Genomic DNA, 21,599 nt, shown 5'->3' with positions numbered 1-21,599 from the left:
GACTCAGCGCCTGACCCTCAAGGGCTTCGGGACCCCGCTGTTCAACGTTCTCCTGCTAGGGACCGCCAACTCCACATATGCTCAGAGCATCAAGCAAGAGAAGAAGAAGAACACGAAGTACGCCGATCCTGTGGCTCTGGGATTCTTTAGCGACACAGTCTCTCCCTTCATCTTTGCTTTCTACAGCTTCGGATACATCCAGACCTTTGCCTTAGGTTGGTATCTGTTTTTTTAGTATCACTATTTTTTCTCCCCGCTGATACAGCATTGTGTGTGTACTTTATCCGGTTGTATATTGGCTTGCTGTATATTGATGATACTGTGTTGACAGTTTCTTTCCCCTTGCATCTTTGAGCATATTCTAATTCTACCGTTATTTACATAGGTAACTTGTTACTACTGTTATCTGCATCTGTATCGGCCCTGTGTTCTAACCTGCAGGATCAATAAAGGTCTGTCTGTCTGTCTGTCTGTCTGTCTTAGGTGTTGCCTGGGTCTCGATTATCTCGGTGGCCCAGCTGTTCGCTAGCTACTACGGCCACCTGCGCCAAGATTGCTACCATACAACAAAGTTTGGGCTCCATGCCATGTACTGGTTGATCAAGGCTTGGGAGGAGTTTGTGACGTCTGTGTTGATAATGGAGCCCAGTAAAGTGGCCTCTGGCAGAGAGCCCATGGTGGGTGACTGGTTTTTCGTGGCGGCCGCGTTGGTGCTCTGTGTTTTATGCCTCAATGCACAGACACGCTGGAGCTGACCCACAATGCATTGTTCCTCCTTCTCACCATCGCCACCATCCCCTCCATCCCACTCCAGGGGTACTGCCCTGTCACAATTATTACATCACCTGATTAGTTATTTGCAACACCCAATTTCAACCGTATGTTCATATAATTGGTCCTCACTGGTCATTATAAGATGGCACAATTTCCATCTACTCACTCTGTTTCTTATTGGTCACCGGTGTACAGTTCAGAAACCTGTTTACCTATGTCATCATCAACAGGGATTCCAAGCTAATAGAAACCACAGCCTTAGCATGCAGAAATAGGCCATTATTCTTACTCGAATAAAAATAATAAGTTTGAAAAGACCAAACCTTCCTGTCACTGATAGGCAGGTTTCTGAACTGTCCTTGGACAGAAATGTTCTCATCTTATAACGAGCATTGGTGATCGAGGACCAATTATATGAACATATGTGGTTGAAAATGGGTGAGATAATTTGGCATATCTGCCCTGCGCAATTTTGGTTTAAAAGCCTAAAAGGCAAACAGAAATGTAATTTGTCAATATTTATATGCTCTAATGTTCAATTCCAAAACCACAATTAAATCATTAATAGAGTTGAGACGAAGAACCATATTTAAGTCCATAATAAGTATCCATAATGTATCATTTATGGATAAGGATTCAGGATATGGACTTCAATGTTTCCTTGTCCCAACTCTTCGTATTTGTACGACAATTAACTGAACTAAAATGTCACGGTGGTAACACCTCTAGGTACTACGTATTGTTTGGAGTGGCGTGTTGCCTGTTCACGGCGGTCTCCCTCTACGCTACATTCTGCCGACTCATCAACTCCATCGCAGAGAAGACCCTCATCCCCGTCGGCGCACAGCTGGTCTCCACAGACCGACTCAAGATGGTTCTGGGCTGCTGCAGCCTGAGAGCTGGAGCCCAGCAAGGTTTTATCGTTTTTAAGTTTTCAATTATATTATTATTATTATTATTATTATTATTATTATTATTATTATTAATGATGTTATTTTCATTGTGTGAATAGCCTATTAATTGTCTGAGCTGGTGGGTAATCTGTTTTGTAATAATAATCAAAATCTACAAAGTAGTGATCTATGGCATATAGTGCAATATTTGGATTTGAGATGTAGTGGAGTAGAAGTAAAACTATTGGAAATTGGAAATACTCAAGTACAAATAAATACCTCAACATTGTACTTAAGTACAACAACTTAAGTAAATGTACTTTCCACCACTGCCTAGTTGGAGATCAGGGGCTGACTGAATCCCAGACAGGCCAAATCCCAGACGCCCTGTTCTACTTGTGCAACGGGGTGGCAGCTCTGTCTGCACTTCATGCTGGCGTCTCCAGCACAAACCCCTCCTTCCTGCACCTGACGGTCCCCTGGGTGCTCATCTCGGGGAGTGTCATGCAGGCTTACGTCAGCCGCCTACAGGTCAGGGGAGGCGTCCGCTTTGGCTCTGCCGTCCCGTCCTTCTACGGGGCTGTGTGGGCTGCCTGGACCTGGTTTCGTTTCGCAGGTATTCTCATATGTCGGTCAAAAATAATTCGGGTTTTGGTTGGATAAAGATTTTTCATCCTTGATTTGCTAATCCCATGCTAATACTGTTATCTACAAATACTATTAACATTGAGTGACTGCTGTTTCTGCTCATAACAAACATTATTTATGAACCATTGAGACCTTTGTCATATAATCGGTTCAGGCATATAAAAGAAGACACATCACAGTTTGTTTTCTAATCAGTTGCTTTTCGATGTGCACAGAGTGCACAGTACATTTTATTTGGGGTTTAAACAGCAGCAGGTATCGTTTCTGTTCCGGGGGTCTCGCGAGATTTGGCTGCCAGACAGGAAACGGTGCGATACTTGGCACGTTCAGAAACTTACTTTTTGCTCTTTAGATACCTCTATAAAATTACACAGTGTACACATCGAAAAGCAACACAGCAGACAATAATGTGTTACATGTCTTCTGTTATTTGCCAAAAGTGATTACTTTACAAAAGATCTCATTCAGAAATAGTGTTTGTTCATGAGCTGGTCACAGAGCTCTCATTGACTCCAGTGCATTCTGCCGAACTTCCGGGTGCAGTTTGGCTCCACTGGTGCGACGAATCTGTCGTCTGGAATTGCGTGATAGCGAAAATGATGTCGGTGACCTTACCTCCATTTAATATACCTTGGGATCTACTGAATGTGAAGGAGGAGGTGACAAACTGACGATTGAGCCTATGACACACAGTATGGGAGGCCCCGAGTACCTCCTCCTTCAGATTCAATAGATCCTGTGCTCTTTTGAGGCCAGATGTAATTTCCTGGGGTCTAGTAAATTATAATAAAGAAATCTATTTTGTAAAATAATACATATTTAGCTACTTGTTCGAATGCCCCCGCTCCCCTGTCAAATGTTACTCTGTTGAATTATTTTTAATGTTATTTCTTTATTAGTTTCATCTTATGTAAATGATTGTTGCGTCCATCGCTTCATCACTCACGCCATATGGTTGTCAGTCCATCACCCCTTGTGACATCACGCCTCGTGATACGCTCCATATATGGCTGTCTCCATATATGAAGATCATGACGATCATGTCGATCTGACATCATCAAACCCTCTCTCACACTCAAGACACGCTTTATATGGCCATGAACCCTGGTCATACCTGGTTTTCATGTGGTGCATGTTTTGGTCAATGAAAAACAAATATATGGGAATGTCAATATATGGCCATATTGTGACAGTCTCATGATAACCAGTGTGGATGCCGCGACGCGAGTCACACTTGCAAATGAACCAAGTTGGTACAACACATGGATCTCCATCTGTTTGGTTTGGGACTCAAACCGGAGACACGCTGTCAGGCTGGATTACCAGCCTATAGGTGCCTGGACCACCACATGGCATCCGATACCACCACATGGCCAGAGTGAACTGCGCATGCGTCTGTGCTGCACCCCAAACGCCGAACACCGCTGACAGCCTCGCCAAAACTGGCCGTTTTAAACCCTTTCCAGGCATTAATTTTACTTTATTTTTTTAATCATGTTAGTTTTAACGGTCTACTTTAGTTTTAGTACAAGATTGTAGCAATCGGCAACTTTGCTCACTAATTATACACCTGCCATCACCCGATGCCTACCTGCGGCCACCGGCCTAGTAGCGTTTTCCTGCAGTGACAGGCTGACAGCTAGTTTGACAGCTACCTAGCTTGACTAGCGGATTCGACCGATACGATCTTATGGGCCCAGTATGTCCGTTTATCATGCATCTTATGGGCCCAGTATGGCCATACTGGCCTACTCACCATAGTAGCCTGGTCAAGGTTTCCCCCTGGTGGACGTGTCATTTCCAACTATGGTGCATGGAAACTATGGGCTACTAATATATACTATTCTCTGCCTATCGGGACATAACTCGGACGGCACTGAGTCGGGTCTGGTGGCCTTCGCAACGCTCGGCACGGCGACTCGCTCGGCTAGCGCCTCGCTCGGCGGTGCCTCACGTGGCTCAAGGCCACCAGACACGGCGCGCCTCCGTCAGGACATCAGTGATTATCAAGCGAAATAATCACGGAGAACTACCGACTGAGCCGTTGGGTCGGCAGAGCATGCCCATACTAGCTCGAAAAATTCGTACTGATCCTAACTGATAACTGCGGTCTTGTCCATTGATACCAGTCGAAACGGGTGGTTTGACCAGCCATCCCAACCACCAGAGAGGAGAGACCACCTCCCGGCTTACCCGACGCCAACTCAACGGCTGCGTTGAGTTGGTTCCGAACCTCAACGAGACCTACTAGTGCATACTGCCATACCAATTCAACGCCACGGGCCACTGTATGTGGCCCCCGCCTGTGCGTCCCGCACTAAGCCTCTGCCTGTCACCCAATACCTCACTGTAACTTGCATATTTTCATCATCAAAATCACCTTTACTGGCCATAGTTCTTTTTGTTTACCCCCAGACAACATGACAACAGCACATACCTCATCATCCTCCGACTGTGACAGCTGCCTCCGCCTAACCCAGAAGGTGTCCCAGCTCGAGGACAGAATCTCCAGTCTGTCCTCATCAAGCCCTGGATAGCCATACATGGTTTGACATACTAGATCTGCATATATGGAGCCGGCCAGCAACTCTACATCTGACCTCACTGACACCAGATTAATAGTTTAACTCCTGCTTCTCAACTGTGCCGTAATAAGAAGCTCTGTTGTTTCAGCACGACCTCGCCCTTTAGGGCGACTTACTGGTATATGTTGTTTGTTGTATGTTGGCTGCTATCCTAGACAGGGCTACCGGGTAAAATATATTTAATATTTGTGCTATTCCAGGTAACCTACTCCAGCTTTCACCAGAGACAGCCTACGCCTTTACAGCTGGAGCCGTGGCTTTCCTGGTCATTAATGCTTTTCTCATGCTTATTGGTGCGTTAACTAACCTCTACATTCTGTTCATTATAAGGGCTACTGTAATTGACACAACTAGTTTTGAGCTAATTGTCTTTTGTTTGTTACTTTGTCTTTCAGCTGCATATAGGAACTTGGTTTTGCTGTTTCTAACGACAGTCATGGAAGTGATATTGGTCTGCTTCCTGCTTTCCACACTGCAGAAACTACCATACCAACTAGAAAGTAGGTGCTGGTTAGGAACCACTATAGCATAGTGGTATAATGGTTGGTATTGTGACTATACCAACTACTAGAATTGAAGAAAGTAGGTGCTAGATTAAAAATAAAAATAAATCTTCTGATATTAACTGCAGGTTTACATTGGCCAACCCTAGTGAACATTGAATAGGTAAATGTAGAATCGTTTTCAAAAGCGACTTCTGATGTCAAGCTGCGCCCACTCAGGAGACCGGAAATGTGTACCATTTCATACTATGACGAGGCAAGGGATTATCCGGTAATATACAGTGAAGAAAGCAACACAGCTGCAGCTAATCAAATTAACAATGAGTGTTAGATTTACAACAACGTAGGTAGCTACTATGTCAATGTGCATGGTCAATACTACTGTCTGATTACCACCTATCACATTGACACACCAATGGCTCTGGAAACACCTCAATCTGACACACACAATATTAATATGATTAGCTGCTGCTGAGTTGTTTACTAACCTGCCATGCTTTACCCTTCTGTAGTTTTTTCCCCGACCTGGAAAACACACTACAAAATCAGCCTATGGTTTCATAACCCTTTTAGTGAACACACATGTGAAACTAGCCTGTCATTTGTTAAGACTTTGATATTTTCTTTACAGTTGCCATGCTGGCAGTGTTCTCCATAATGTGTTTCTATGGAGTATTGGCTTCACTGACAAACTGCATTTTCTCCCAGAGACTGTTACCACAGGGCCCGCCTTTACTGAAGGTGAACACTTCTATTCTATTCTATTGCCAACTCATCAATGTAAAAACGACATTCATATTAATGGAATTAATGGCAACTAGTAACTACTGATATTTAGTCCATATCTAAACACCAATATCAATTTAAGATCAACTGAATGTTGGGGCGGATTTAGCTGTCCAAACATATTTTTTCCAACATTTCTGAAACATATTTATTGTTTATGAGAACGACAAATCATAACATAAGTACTGGTATTCGCATTATTTCACTTCTAGCATTTAAAATGATCTGCCGCCCTGCCTCTAAAGAGTTAGCACTGCTTTGTTTGCTCGCCCTCCATGTGTGCTTGGTGTCAGCATGCCAAGCAGCAGCAGCAGAAGGCAGCAGACGACGGATCGTGTCCCGTGGCTGACTCCCAGCTGACCAGTGGTCTGCTGCGGATCTGCAGCCTCCTGGAGGACGGTGGGGTGTGTGGAATCCCCACGGACACTGTGTACGCCCTGGCTGCGTCCTGCAAGCAGCCCCAAGCCATTCAACACATCTACGGCATCAAGGCAAGACGTGGTCGGAAATAACGGAGAGATCTACTTATCTTTCTCTATCCAGCAATCTGGTTAATTAGTACCATCAAAAAATTACTTTGTATGGTAGAGTATGTTCAGAATGCTCCAGACTTCCCTCTCCAGAGCAACATTAGTGACTTCCTCCTGGGGGATTCCGAGACGTTCCAAGGCCAGTGAGTCGATGTGTTTCCTCCAACTGCGCCTTGGTCTGCCCCGGGGTAGAGTATGTTACTATAATAATATTGTATTAGTAGTTATATTATAAGTACATCTTTATGGTAGAGTAGGTCTATGGTATGTTAATGCAATATAGTACAACAGTATGGTAGAGACTGGAGTAAATGCAATATACAATATACAACTGGCACATCTGAGGTGCTCTTCCTACTCTTGCATTGAGATATTTAGGGCCAAGCCGGATGCACCACTGTGGATTCTAACCCATATTCTCCACGGTGGTGGGTAGGAGAGCACCCTATATTGCAGCTTTAAGTCCCCCATCAGTCAGTGACTTTAATGAATTTATTTATATATATCACATTTCCATAGTCACAAAGTGCTTTACAGAACAGGGTCAAGTAAACCAACATGATAAGCATTAGAGATAAAATACAACAAAAGAACAGTGTATAGCAGGCACAAAATGTAAAATAGATGCATACATACACATAGGCTATAGGTCCGTGTATTTTACGGCCATTTCAATTCTAATTTCGTATCTGCAGATACGTATTCAGAATACGGTTTGGTGTTCTGAATACTGTTTGTCAAATATAGAAATGGTAAATTAAAACATAGAATACGGTTCGTTTTCTGAATACTGTTTAGAAATGGTTCATTAAAAACTTAGGTATTTAAAACGAAAATATAACACGATTCTATATTTTCGTTGGTGTCGTTGGAAACAGAATTAAGAATTCAAAACAAGACGCACTGCGACCTGTACTGTGTTCTGTGGTTCATTTCTCCGCTCCTCCCTCCTCCCTGAAAAGGGGGCGGAGGCGTGGCCACGGCCGTCTTGAGTGACAGGCAGGCTGTGCTGCTGTTACTGCAAGCAGACACAGGCAGCGCTGTTGACGATCGCACCAGGCGATATTATATTTAATTTATCCTTTATTATATTTATTTAAACAACAATTTAAATATATTAGCGTGCTTTTAGATCACACTTTAACGCACTGCTGTTATTATATGAACCTGGGGGACATAGAACCTGGGGAACATAGGGATGACGACCCCATTTATCTTCTGGATGATTGAACCCCACCGCACTGATTAAACATCCTCATATTGAATTGAACCTATCAATAAAGTATTCAATAGATAGGTAGTTCGATAATAAAAAATCACACCCGTGTGAACTGAGTGGTGTAAGGTCTTATATAGACTGATCAGCTGTCGTCTGACGTAATGAAATCACACCCGTGTGAACTGGGTGACCATAGCAACCATGCTCATTTTTTTTGGTACGGACAGACGTAAACGGACAGACACGTAAACTAACAAAGCCAGTTGTAGGAGTGGTTTACACCACTCAACAAAAACATTCTAATTATGCTAAGGTATAGGCATACCGCGTATTTTTATAGATAGAAAGATATGGATGAATGGATGGAGAGAGATAGAGATGGATTCAATAACATAAGTATTATGGTTAAACCATTGAGAGCTTCTGCCTGCCTGCCTGCCTGCCTCTCTTTTTAGGGGCCTGGGTACCCCAAAATGAAAACAAAATAGCCCAATTAGCCACGCGCCCCAAGGGGGGCCCTCAGCAAGGTAAATCCGGCTCTGATAAGACTATAAGTGCCTCATCATCGTCATCTGTGTCATTGTTTGTAATCCAATTGAATGTTTATAGAGGTGGGTCACTATAGCCTTTGGGCCAATTCTCATCATGCCAACCAAGCTATGGAAGTCATTGAAGTAGTAATGAATAGAGGTAAGGTAAAGCCTCGGAAATAACAACACCTGGCAATACTGTAACTGTACTGTACTGTACTGTACTGTACTGTACTGTACTGTACTGTACTGTACTGTACTGTACTGTACTGTACTGTACTGTACTGTACTGTACTGTACACATAAACTGGGTCTTATTAGTCACTGTTTGCAGTAGGCTATGATATAACAACTACAAAGTTGGACCCCAATGGAAAGTGATTTGTTGGGTAGATGGAGAGATGGAGTCATGGAGGGATATATAGACAGACAGACAGACAGGCAGGCAGGCAGACAGACAGACAGACAATTTAGCGTATGCTCACGTCGGGTCGTCGGCACGGAATTTATGAATGTAAGCAGCTGAACCTTGTGTAATTTCGGTCTTAGCGTTGTACATGTCCCATTTAATATGTGACGGCTGAAACCAAGCCATTATGAACAACTGCAAAGATGTATAAGACAATTTCCCTTATTCCCTCCCAGGCACGAATAGTTCTTATAATGGCAGTTATAACCCCCTGCACTCCCTACCTTGTTTTGGTACTTTTACAGTTTGCTAATAAACACAGTGGTACGCTTTCAGTTCACAACAAACATATCCAATTGTTTCAGAATCTTGCATGTTCAATTCATCATAACATTTCGTACAAATAGCCTATACACTTCTATATAGCCAAAAACAGGAAATCATCAAAAAGGGGGGGAAAAAACACAGTGAAAAAATATACAGTGAGGGGAAAAAGGGGTGGGTGACTGTGTGACAGGATGATCTGAATTAAACTATAGCCAACTACACCACCTGGGGAGTTGCGCCCCAGGAGATATTTACTAAGATATAATACTGAACACCCGGAGCACTTAATGACTCCACAACACAGATTCGTTATACAATAATATAATATGTTGTATACATTGATTATATGAAGGCAGGCAGAGACATGTGTAACAAAATATACTAAAATCTTTATTAAGTTAAAGGGTTCTGAAACAATAAAACAATTCATCAATCAATAAAACAATTCCTCAATGAGACTGTTCAGTAATCAACCATAGACATAGGTATCCGATCAAAAGTGCTGGTGACCATAAAGTGCATATAGCTGTAGGATATCACACCAATGCAGGCCAATTGGGGGGGTTGGTGTCCCAAACCACAATGATATAGAATATAATATACATACACACTATACTATAGTATACGATATATATATATACACATACATAGGCCTATATAATAAAGGGAATAAAATATAATATAGAATTAATCGAATTAGACCCAATATGGTTCACAATAAACCAAGGCCTGGCCTCAGGGGGACCAGGGACCCAGAAGTGAGAACCACTCGTGGCTGTGTGGTTACGCTCTAAAGTACGGCGGTGATACATGGGAGTAGGTGGAAAGGTGGACCCCAGCAAAGCAGCAGGTGTGGTGCTGGCCCTAAAAGCACAAACGGCCATGTTAAACTAATACTTAAAACTACAATTCACAGAGGCAAGAACAGCGAGAGCTCAATGGAACCTACCACGTTAATGAGGGACAATGCGCTCCGACGTAGTGCCTCATGCAGCGGAAGCCGCTAGGGAAACCACTGGAACAACAACAAGAGCCCATGTTTACATTCCCGTGGCGTCAAAGACACCCAATTGAAATATACTGCAGAGAAGGAGGATAAACCACGTACCTGGGTGGTGTGGTGAAGCTACACCGCACACCCAGCACAAGACTCCAGCAGGAGTGAATGCCTGCAGAGTGCAGCCCGAAGCTAAAGAGACAAGCGGTCATAGTCAAGTTCATGGTCATCAATCTATCAAATGCCAGCCATCGTTTAAACATTAAAAGAAACATACCGGCACCAATATGCACAACGCCACGCTGTAGCCCGACGGGCCAGCAAGTTAGGCGTCAACTGTGTGTGGACACACCAGCTCAACAAGCAAGGTGTGGCAGCCACAAACCAGCAGCAGAGACAACCAGCTGACTAGCAAAGGAAACACACTGCCTTTATACTGCCATCAATTACCCACTGATGAGTGGGTGGGGGATGGGCTGTGACAGCGTGGGAACTCAGTCACGCCTATCCTGCCACAATCGCATGGGTGGGGGATCGAATCGTGTGGACCAGACCCATTGCAAGATGCTGTAGCCATACTCTGTCGTCAACCCTAAGCCATTCCAGCCTGTCAAAGTGGGCTGCAGGGGTGAGGTGGGTTCGGGGAGTGATGGTGGTGGTGGGCTGGCTGGGTTAATACAGGTATCTGTGACTGTGAGATCTCCCAAGTCCTCACTTGCGCTGGCTCGGCATTCGGCACATTTGTCATACGACGGAATCACTAAAACTTTCGGCATTTATCATTCCAGCATGAATGAAAATGTTTTAATATCAGGTCAGGTGTAGGCTTTGTCCACTACACCTGTTTTTCTGTCGTAGACAAGCGGAGCATTGGGAGCAAATTGACTGACCAGCTGACAGGCTGTCACAGACATCTGCATGTATATGCACTCCTAAAACGTATAGGCTATACAACTATACCATGTTAAAACTGTTAATGGCTAATCTATCCATCCATCCATCCATCCATCCATCCATCCATCCATCCATCCATCCACTCACTCACTCACTCACTCACTCACTCACTCACTCACTCACTCACTCACTCACTCACTCTCTCTCTCTCTCTCTCTCTCTCGTTTTTTTGACGTATAATCTAATTCTGCCTTGTACATTTTTGTATCGCGCATAGTTAATTTTATCAAATATATTTATGTGAAATGAGGTTTTAAGGTGAGATTAGAAGATCAATTATGCAAACGAGATCATTCTTTAAATGTATGAATTATTCTGTAGATGAACAACACATCAAAGCAGATATTTGCCTAAATATGGTTCTGTGCAATACTTTGTGCAATATTAACTTGCATGTGTATCATTTTATAAACACATTTTCCCCAGCCAGTGTCCCCCAGTGACCCCCCCAGCCAGTGACTCCCCAGTGACCCCCCCCAGCCAGTGTCCCCCAGCCAGTGATCCCCCCAGGGTCCCCCAGCCAGTGACTCCCCAGCCAGTGTCCCCCCAGTGACTCCCCAGCCAGTGTCCCCCAGTGACTCCCCAGCCAGTGTCCCCCAGTGACCCCCCAGCCAGTGACTCCCCAGTGACCCCCCCAGCCAGTGTCCCCCAGCCAGTGATCCCCCCCAGGGTCCCCCAGCCAGTGACTCCCCAGCCAGTGTCCCCCCAGTGACTCCCCAGCCAGTGTCCCCCCCAGTGACTCCCCAGGCAGTGTCCCTCAGCCAGTGTCCCCCCAGTGACTCTCCAGCCAGTGTCCCCCCAGTGACTCTCCAGCCAGTGTCCCCCAGTGACTCCCCAGCCTGTCCTCCACCCTCTCTACCCCAGTTGTATGTATCCCCTTTCTCCGCCCAGCCCTTCTACCTACCCCTCCTACCTCCCAACCCCGTACAGGGACAACAACACCGGGAGCAAGACCAAAGGGACCAACAACAGTAGTGCAGGTCCTCCCAAGAAGGGACCTATCACAAGAAGACTTTCCCCACCTGGCCGCACCAATACAGAAGAGTCCACCACACAGGCAAACACGAAGTAAACAAGACCCACCCCAGGGGGGCAATCCAAATGGCACACCACAACCCCAGAGGGCTGACCGCAGCCGGACGGAACCAACAACACAGGAGCACACCACACAGAACCAGACCCAGGGCACAGAAGTAGATAGAACAGACCCAAGTAGGACCACTACAGACCCAGGAGAGAACCTGGAACAGGGAATAGATGAACCGGAGAAAGATGAACCAAGGATCCCAGGGGAAGTATACAGACACATCAACACGAAGGAAAAGAACACACTTTGGAGACTATACCCAAAGAAAAGCCTCCTCATCGTAGGGGATTCGAACCTGGACAACATCCCACCCTTCGGACGAACGGATCTACAAGTGGATTGCTACCCAGGAATGACATTCCAACATGCAAAGACCCTACTAGAGAAAACACCAAAGAACACCACGGTAGCACATTGCATCCTGTCGGTTGGGATAAACAACAAGGGCCACGCTACCGCACAGAAGTCGATGAGAGGGAGCATCGTAGCAGCACAGAACGCCTTTCCAGCCGCTAGTATCCATGTCCCTTTAATCAATTTCTCAAATGACCTCCCAACAAAGGATAGGCATAACTTAAGATATTTAAATCGCGTTATTGCAAAACAAAATTTCCTCCCGAAATTGGATGAACGGGATTTTAAAGTTGTTCATGATAACATACATTGGAAAACAGAGACAGGCAAAGCAATGCTTGAAAATTGGCTCCTTAGTTTAAACTAATTGACCCCATAAACCAAGAAAGGAGGGGGGGGAAGTGAAACATAATTAATCTGTCCCATTACTTCCAGCCGGATCAACATCAGACCGAACTGCTGGAAAAGGGACTTTCATTTGTCCCGACCCTAGACATACAAACAAACAACAAACCAACAGATTAAAGGAGGACCTCTCCCAGTATCACCGCAGACTGAAACTAGCTACACACTTTAGAATGGACCAGGGGAGGGAAATACCACCCTTCCAGCCAGGATCAAACTGGGAACCTGCAGACGCTGTGCTCCCAGAGAGCCTGAAACAACTGATCCAGGACGACACAAACACGGTAAGACACATACCAGGACACCTTAAGGAGAAAGATAACCTCACAACAGAACAAGCTAAAGCACTGAGGGAACTGGCCAACAACCAACAGATTGTAATCAAGCCAGCAGATAAAGGCTCCTGTATAGTAATAATGGACAGACACCAATACCTGTTTGAAGGGGAGAGACAGCTCAGCAATCAGGATCATTATAGGCAATTAGACAGACCAATTTACAAACAAACGGCTGTAAAGGCCAAAGCCATCATAAAAAGACTGAGGGAAAAGAAGCACATAAACGCCAAACAACAACAATATTTGCTCGGACAGGACACTCCACGAGCGAGGATATTTTATCTTTTGCCAAAAATCCACAAGAGCCCGGATTCATGGACAATACCATACGAAATACCGCCGGGGAGACCAATTGTGTCTGACTGTGGCAGTGAGACCTATCAGACAGCAGAGTATATTGAACACTTCCTGAACCCACTGTCAATAAGACACCCCAGTTTTATAAAAGACACTTACGATTTTGTTGACAAAATCAAAGCAATAATAGTACCAAAAGAAGCCTTTCTGTTTTCGATAGATATAGACAGCCTCTACACAAACATTGAGACGACAGCAGGGCTACAAGCAGTCAAGGAAGTTTTCAGTAAATACCCAGACACAAATCGCCCAGAGGAGGAATTACTCCAATTGTTAGACTTAAATCTAACCAGGAATGATTTTTCCTTCAATAACAAGTTATATCTACAAACCAAAGGGACGGCCATGGGAAAGGGGTTTGCACCATCTTATGCAAACATTTACATGAGCATATGGGAACAGACAGCCCTAGAAAAATGCAGACTAAAACCAACACATTACTATAGATTTCTGGATGATATCTTTGGGATATGGGAACATAGCAAAGAAGAATTCCAGGCATTTATTGATGTGTTAAATAGCCATCATAGATCCATAACGATAAAATATGTGACACACACGGAAAGTATTGACTTTCTTGATGTCACAATCTTCAAGGGCCCAAACTTCAACACAAACGGGAAATTAGACTTAAAAGTATTCTTTAAGGAAACAGACACTCACGCCTTACTACACAAAACGTCATTCCACCCACCACATTCGTACACAGGGATAGTCAAATCACAACTGCTGCGATTCCATAGGATTTGCACGCAAGGAAGTGATTTCAAAATAGCCTGTACAACGCTATTTAATGCTCTCAGACTACGAGGTTACACCAGGACATTCCTACGGAAAGCTCACAATACCTTCTTAGAGGTAAGAGTACGGGATCAAGGCCCAAAAATAGCCCTAGTAACCAGTTATTCAACACAGAGCAGACTAGCCAACAACAGATTAAAAAGGAATCTTGAGAACCGAACAGATGATCTTCTAAAGGAATATAAAATTATATCAGCCTACAGAAAAAATAAAAATCTTAAAGACTATCTGGTACACAGCAAGCTAAAAGGAATCAACACACCAGTAAGCCAGAGACCAGAATACTTCAAACCCAAACAAATAGTTAAAAATAGAACTACAAAACGCGTGCTGGAGATTAAACAACAGATAACAGCCAGCACCAGCAACTGTATTTATTTAATCACATGTGAAAAATGTGGCTTACAATATGTCGGAGAAACGAGTAAAACAATAGCTGCAAGGCTGAGACAACACAGGTACAATATTAACAATGCAAAAAAGACAACTACAAGGATTGTCCAACATTTCATGGCACATGGCATTGCAGATCTAAAAGTGTCTGGACTTCAACACAATCCCAACTGGACAGTAGGACAAAGACGGTTTAATGAAAGGCAGTGGATCAAGAACCTCAACACGGATTTTCCTGGAGGTTTAAACATGCCAAAATATTAGACAAGTTGTTTTGATTTTGTACCAAAACTCCCCAGCCACATAGACAAAGCCAACACTCAATGGAAATCAGACTTTGAATAGGGGACACATTAGCACATTCCAAACCAGCCTGGGACAAGAAGCATAGAGGTGTCACTGACACCAAATGGGCCATTAGACACCGGGCTCAGGAAACAAAAGAGAAACACATGTAAATTTTTCTTTTTTGAAATGGAGCCATGGGGTGAATTAACCCCAATAAGGCTAAATAAACCAAAAGTCCTACAACAATAAGGTAAACTTAAACTCAGGGATAAACTGGAGAAAATCTAAGAGTGATTGGATTAGGCTTCCTTCAAGTACATGGCGAATGCACTCATTCCTTGCAATGTACTTACATACACTTACATATGTTGCGACCTTCGGTCGCAACATATGTAAGTACATTGCACTGAAGTCCCCAGGTCCCCCCAGTGACTCTCCAGCCAGTGTCCCCCTAGTGACCCCCCAGCCAGTGACTCCCCAGTGACCCCCCCAGCCAGTGATCCCCCCAGGGTCCCCCAGCCAGTGACTCCCCAGCCAGTGTCCCCCCAGTGACTCCCCAGGCAGTGTCTTCCAGCCAGTGTCCCCCCAGTGACTCCCCAGGCAGTGTCCCCCAGCCAGTGTCCCCCCAGTGACTCTCCAGCCAGTGTCCCCCCAGAGACTCCCCAGCCAGTGTCCCCCAGTGACTCCCCAGCCAGTGTCCCCCCAGTGACTCTCCAGCCAGTGTCCCCCAGTGACTCCCCAGCCAGTGTCCCCCCAGTGACTCCCCAGGCAGTGTCCCCCAGCCAGTGTCCCCCAGTGACTCCCCAGCCAGTGTCCCCCCAGTGACTCCCCAGCCAGTGTCCCCCCAGTGACTCCACAGCCAGTGTCCCCCCCAGCCAGTGACCCCCCCCCAGCCAGTGTCCCCCCAGCCAGTGTCCCCCAGTGTCCTCCAGTGTCGGGCCAGTGTCCCCCCAGCCAGTGTCGTCGTCCCAGTGTCCCTCCAGAAGTTAGGCAGACTAGAAGTTACACAGGCTTGCAGACAAGAGAGACAGACAGACAGATGTCCCCTCAGTGTCCCCCAGCCAGTGTCCCCCCAGTGACCCCCAGCCAGTGTCCCCCTCTCAACAATTGCATAAATATGATCGCTTTGAGTCTGAATCTTTAAGTCTGAATGTGCATGTTGTTACATATGCATAATATATACTGATTAATCACAATAAACATGCTAGATTTTCTTACACTGCAAAATTAGTTTACCTTAAATACACAGGTCAAGCTTCTAAGCTAGCACACCGTGATTATTAGCTCACAAAAAATTGGTACCATGTTGTGTTTTTTCTCCAATCAGTTTAGCTTTTCAATTAAACAAATATGAAAATGTGTTTATAAAATGATACACATGCAAGTTAATATTGCACAAAGTATTGCACAGAACCATATTTAGGCATATATCTGCTTTGATGTGTTGTTCATCTAAAGAATAATTCATACATTAACAATACATTTAAAGAATTGGATAAAGGCGCTATATAAATGCACCATTTACTATGTCAATTTATTGCCATATTATACATTCATGTACTTATTATATCTTTGTTTCAGCTAATGTATCTAATATGCAAATGATCTCATTAACTATGCGCGATACAAAAATGTACAAGGCAGAATTAGATTCTACTATTAGAAACAACTGAGAAAGGTTTGGCACACCCGGTAATCAGGTTGTTATAGCTTTTTCCCCTGTCTACTATTGAATACTTAAAGGCATATAATAACAGCAGTGCGTTAAAATTAAATATAATATCGCCTGGTGCGATCGTCAACAGCGCTGCCTGTGTCTGCTTGCAGTAACAGCAGCACAGCCTGCCTGTCACTCAAGACGGCCGTGGCCACGCCTCCGCCCCCTTTTCTTTTTAATGAACCATTTCTAAACAGTATTCAGAAAACGAACCGTATTCTATGTTTTAATTTACCATTTCCATATTTGACAAACAGTATTCAGAACACCAAACCGTATTCTGAATACGTATCTGCAGATACGAAATTAGAATTGAAATGGCCGTAAAATACACGGACCGCTATAACACAACATAGCCTTAACATAGAGGTGGATTTTCAGAAGAGATTTAAAAGATAACTCTGATTTTGCACGTCTTAAATCAGGTAGGGCATTCCAAAGCTTATAGGGACGCGGATTCAAAAGCCTGGCCACCCTTTGTGATGAGCTGGCTGTGGGAGCCTCCAGGAGGGCCTTGTCTGAGGATCTGAGTCTGTGCACAGGCATGCCTTTATTTCAGCATGTCAGAGACATAACTGGGAGCCTGTCCATTCACAGCTTTAAAAGTCATAAGTAAAAATGTAAAATCAATTCAGACAGCTAACCAGTGAAGAGCAGCTAAGTGGAGGTGGAGGTGAAATTGTCATGTTTCTTAGAGTTGGTTTATGATAATGAACTTTATTTTATATAGCACCTTTCAAAACAAGGTTCCAAAGTGCTGCACAGAGCAAGGTTAAAAAACAACATAATAGCAAGACAAAAGCAATATGAAAAAAAAAACATTTGAGTATAATACTGTACAATCGCCTATAGAATGGTAAATGGCAGCTGAGTTCTGTACTAATTGGATCCGGAATATAGCTTTTTTTGTAGAGGCCGGAATAAATAGAGTTGCAATAATCTAAACGAGAAGAAATAAAAGCATGAATTTCCTTTTCAAGATTTGCAGGTGACAGGAAACCTTTTGACTAGCTATATTCCTTAACTGGAAGTAGCATGTTTGAACAACTCATGTTACCTGGGTAATAAAAGAGTAGCCAGAATCGAAGAGCACACCAAGGTTCTGGGCCACCTCCTTTAGGTTGGTGGATAGGCTTAACTCTGTATCATTGGTGTCTATGTATGATCTGCACCAATCAGGAGCGACCGGCGGAGAAGCCCGTCTGTATCTGCATCTCCAGCATTGAGCAGCTGGTGAGCGCCAAGCCCCCGTTCAGCCCGCTGCTGTGGGAGTTCATGAGGAGTGTCTACCCTGGAGGAATCAGCTGCATCGTCAGCAAGGGAGACTGGCTCCTCAGACTGGGTAAACCATAGATATTAAAAAATAAAAAGATGCCTCATTGGTCCATTGGAGCGACCTGTCTGCAACGGGAGGAGGAAGTAAAGCTGCGTCGTGCCGGTCGCTGTCACTCAAGTGACTACTGGCCAATCAAATCATGTCTTTTCCCGGGAACTACCGTTTATTGCCAAAGCAAGTGTCGCTGGGAAAGAAGGAGTCCCACCTCTGATTGGCCTACCGAACGTCCCCTTCCGTTCTTCCGCTATGCTTCCACTATGCTTCGCAAGGAATCTCGGGAAAGATTGCCAATATTGCCTCCATGTTCCTTCCGTTGAGATACAGACGCCCCAGAGCCGGAAGAGGTGTCTACGTTTATGTGTATGGGGTAAACGGTCTGGGACAAGGAAATTCTGATTATTCTTCAACAAATCATATATGTTATACGGTCGGTATGTACAGTATATCAATGAATCCACCTGAAAAACGATTCAGTTTGTTTGTAATGTCTAAATTGATTAATCTGAGCTTGTAGATTGCTTTTGAATTTTATGATTGAATTCTAATTGAATGGATTAGTTCAATTAAGTGTCACCTCCCTACAGGGAATCGGTTATACTGTAATGAGACACAGGTAATAGTAATATGACGTCTTGTTATGTGTTGGTAGGTGTGGCGGCAGCATATGACCATGTGGGCACCAGGGACAGCATCATGATCCGTGTCCCCGATCACACGGTCACATGTCACCTGTGTGACCTCACCGGACCCCTCGCCATCACCTCGGCCAATCCCAGCGGAGAGCCAGACAGCACTCACCACAGCATGGTCATCAGGTGGGTGTGCCTGCTGTCATTCAGTGGGCAAACTTGAGATAAATATTTTTGGGTTTAAACTTTAAAGGACCTACTCGGTATATTCCATTCAATAAGGAGAGAGATTTAGAGAACCCATTTATTAGCTTCAGTTTTATAATGTTCCAATTCCAATTGTCTGCTGATTATACTTGTTTCATCAATTCCAATTTCACTAGTTTATCCTGTATCATTTGTCTCTGATGGATTTATAATTAAGATAAAACCATTTAGTTGCATATAAAATGCAGAAGGGACAATTAATGTTTCACCAAGGATAGAAAAGGACTGTATTATACTGAATTACTGAGCTACACAGCTATAACTATAAAAAATACTTTAGAGAAAGTACTCAAAGAGTACACAGAAATACTCAGCACCACAACAGGCCGAGAGCCTATGACCAAGTTAACCATTAGCTTTTAGAAAAATACCTTTAGTAGTCAATTAAAAAGATGAGTCCACCAGAAGAAGGATTGTCGAGTCAGAACAAATATGGTTTAGTTAATTCATTTTCAGATCAGAGAGACAGGACAGATCCACACACAGCCAAATTACTCTCCCCTGTACCACCAAAAGGGCACAGGGTAGTCTCTGACGAACAATTCATTTCAAAGGCATTAATACTGTAGAATTACAATTGTTGATACACATTCCATTGGCTGAATACTCAGTTAATTTCCACTATGCCACGCTGGCACTGCTCATTGGACCAGCACATAGCTGATGAGACTGATATCGGGACAGGCATTAATTCCGTCCATAGACCGGGAAAGCACTGAGGCTGGCGTTGCTATGGCAACCTGAAGATAACATTTCTTCCCGGCTAGCTGTGCACTCTTTACAGAGAGAAATGCTCCCTGCGCAGCTATCTCTTTTCTCACTAGGCATCAAGGTCAAATACATGCAGTGTTTATCCAAATAGACCTCTCAATATGCCAGCTAACTTTTGTGGCTACAGGCAGACAGTAAATCTTAACTTGGCGTCAGGCAACCCATAATATAATATGATATAATAATATAACGGATAATATAGGTCTGAGATGATTAGGCCTGTGGAGGGTGATAAAACTGATGGTCAAAGGGCAAGATGACAAAATATGAACACTTGACACATGTCCACAAAAAATACCAAAGTAGCAGATCTACCAGATCCATCAGTCTCTCCTGATTATTCATATTGCAACTTTAAATGTATTTTCTGTTTACTAAAGACCGTGAAAGATGGCGGACCTAGTCACTGTTACTGAACAAACACTCTGTAGCAATGATTACTATCAGAATATAGAGCTTTTTAACACATTACTTTGTTTCTCATATGGTAACATGTCTGTTTGCTGCAGCCGTTTGGGACACAAAATCCAAGGGGTTCTCTGTGATGGAGACTCCAATGAATTGGTGGCCTCCACTGTGGTCAACTGCCTGAAGATCGATGAAGGTAAGACACATTACATGATTTTCCAGCTGTTTTAGAACAATTTAGGTACACATAAGTAGAGTGCAGAGAGAAACTAGGAATTTCAGGTAAACATCAAGGCCTAGCATTTGTGTAAACAACATGCTAGCTACGGTAAATTACATTCTCAACATTCATTTTGTGAAGAAAAAATCTAATCAAGGTATCTTATCTGCATTATCGAATGAGAGATGAGTTCTAGGAGGTGAGGTGTAGTCTGAAGAGCTGAGTTTGTGTAACATTTGGAGTGAATCTGCAGTTCTGATGGCAATGATGAGTTAATTCTAATGTTTTCTAGATATTAGGGCTTTTCTGCCTTTTAATTGGATAGGACCGTTGAGACTTGTAGAAGGGAGGTCATCGCCAATGTTTTTGTACTTGGTGCGGCCAGCAACCGGAAGCCATATGGAAGGAATAGCTCAGCAATACTTTGTTTTTTTGTACTATCTCATCTTTTCAAAACGTTCTTCTGTCTCCACAGGGACCATAACCATTTTGAGGGAAGGCTGTGTCCCTGCCGCCAAAGTCCGTCAGATCTTTGACAGGGTGAAGAGCAGAATGCTGTGATTTGGTGTGTCAAACCATGTCACTGACATCACAAAATCTGAAGACCGTACTCAATCCTAGTGATTGAGTCACAGTATAGATAAAATAACATAGGCTTTTCCCCCTACTTATATTGATCCCAAATGACTGGCCATGGGGTCTATTTGCAGAATTGCCCATGTCGTCCAGTTTCCCGAGCAGCCCCCATAGCATAGAGTGGAGCCCATAAGCATATCGCTACTTGTTGCGGTCATTCACACTCATTTTTTTAATGAGTGTGTCATTACACACACATCCATGCCTTGGCCCAAATGAGTCTGTTGTCATTACACACACATCCATGCCTTGGTCCAAATGAGTCTGTTGTCATTACACACACATCCATGCTTTGGTCCCTGCTCTTCTATTGAGACATTTGATCCTGTGTGATGTCCTATACTGTAGCTTGTCACTGTGTTCCCTTTGAGTACCTGATTTTAATATATTAGTCTTGGGATACTTTAATGTAAATGTGTTTATTACTACTTGGATTA

General features: G+C 43.9%; 2 protein-coding genes across 2 annotated transcripts; one reads left to right on the top strand and one right to left on the bottom strand.

Annotated features, from left to right (window-relative positions):
* The first annotated feature begins 652 nt into the window (after positions 1 to 652).
* LOC306920204 (uncharacterized protein) lies at positions 653 to 21,134 on the top strand. The gene is made up of 11 exons (XM_079496873.1): positions 653 to 816; positions 1,504 to 1,688; positions 2,005 to 2,283; positions 5,101 to 5,193; positions 5,296 to 5,400; positions 6,035 to 6,144; positions 6,483 to 6,680; positions 18,075 to 18,237; positions 18,881 to 19,046; positions 20,408 to 20,502; positions 21,002 to 21,134. The coding sequence occupies exons 1-11, from the start codon at positions 725 to 727 to the stop codon at positions 21,085 to 21,087; spliced, it is 1,572 nt and encodes a 523-aa protein (XP_079352999.1). The 5' UTR covers positions 653 to 724; the 3' UTR covers positions 21,088 to 21,134.
* On the bottom strand, positions 9,715 to 10,949 carry LOC306927063 (uncharacterized protein; the record flags this gene model as incomplete). Its single annotated transcript, XM_079506692.1, has 5 exons — positions 9,715 to 10,068; positions 10,154 to 10,219; positions 10,313 to 10,393; positions 10,479 to 10,609; positions 10,917 to 10,949. The coding sequence occupies 5 exons, from the start codon at positions 10,947 to 10,949 to the stop codon at positions 9,858 to 9,860; spliced, it is 522 nt and encodes a 173-aa protein (XP_079362818.1). The 3' UTR covers positions 9,715 to 9,857.
* Positions 21,135 to 21,599: the final 465 nt, after the last annotated feature.

Source organism: Electrona antarctica, assembly GCF_951216825.1.
Source record: "Electrona antarctica genome assembly, chromosome: 1".
NCBI lineage: Eukaryota > Metazoa > Chordata > Actinopteri > Myctophiformes > Myctophidae > Electrona > Electrona antarctica.
The sequence above is the reverse complement of the archived record's forward strand: the minus strand, read 5'-3'. Positions and strand labels throughout refer to the sequence as shown.

Coding starts and splice junctions, on each gene's coding strand:
- LOC306920204 (XM_079496873.1), top strand. CDS start 725: ATGCCTCAATGCACAGACACGCTGGAGCTGACCCACAATGCATTGTTC. Junction 5,194..5,295: donor TGCTTTTCTCATGCTTATTG/GTGCGTTAACTA, acceptor TTTGTCTTTCAG/CTGCATATAGGAACTTGGTT. Junction 19,047..20,407: donor CACCACAGCATGGTCATCAG/GTGGGTGTGCCT, acceptor TGTTTGCTGCAG/CCGTTTGGGACACAAAATCC.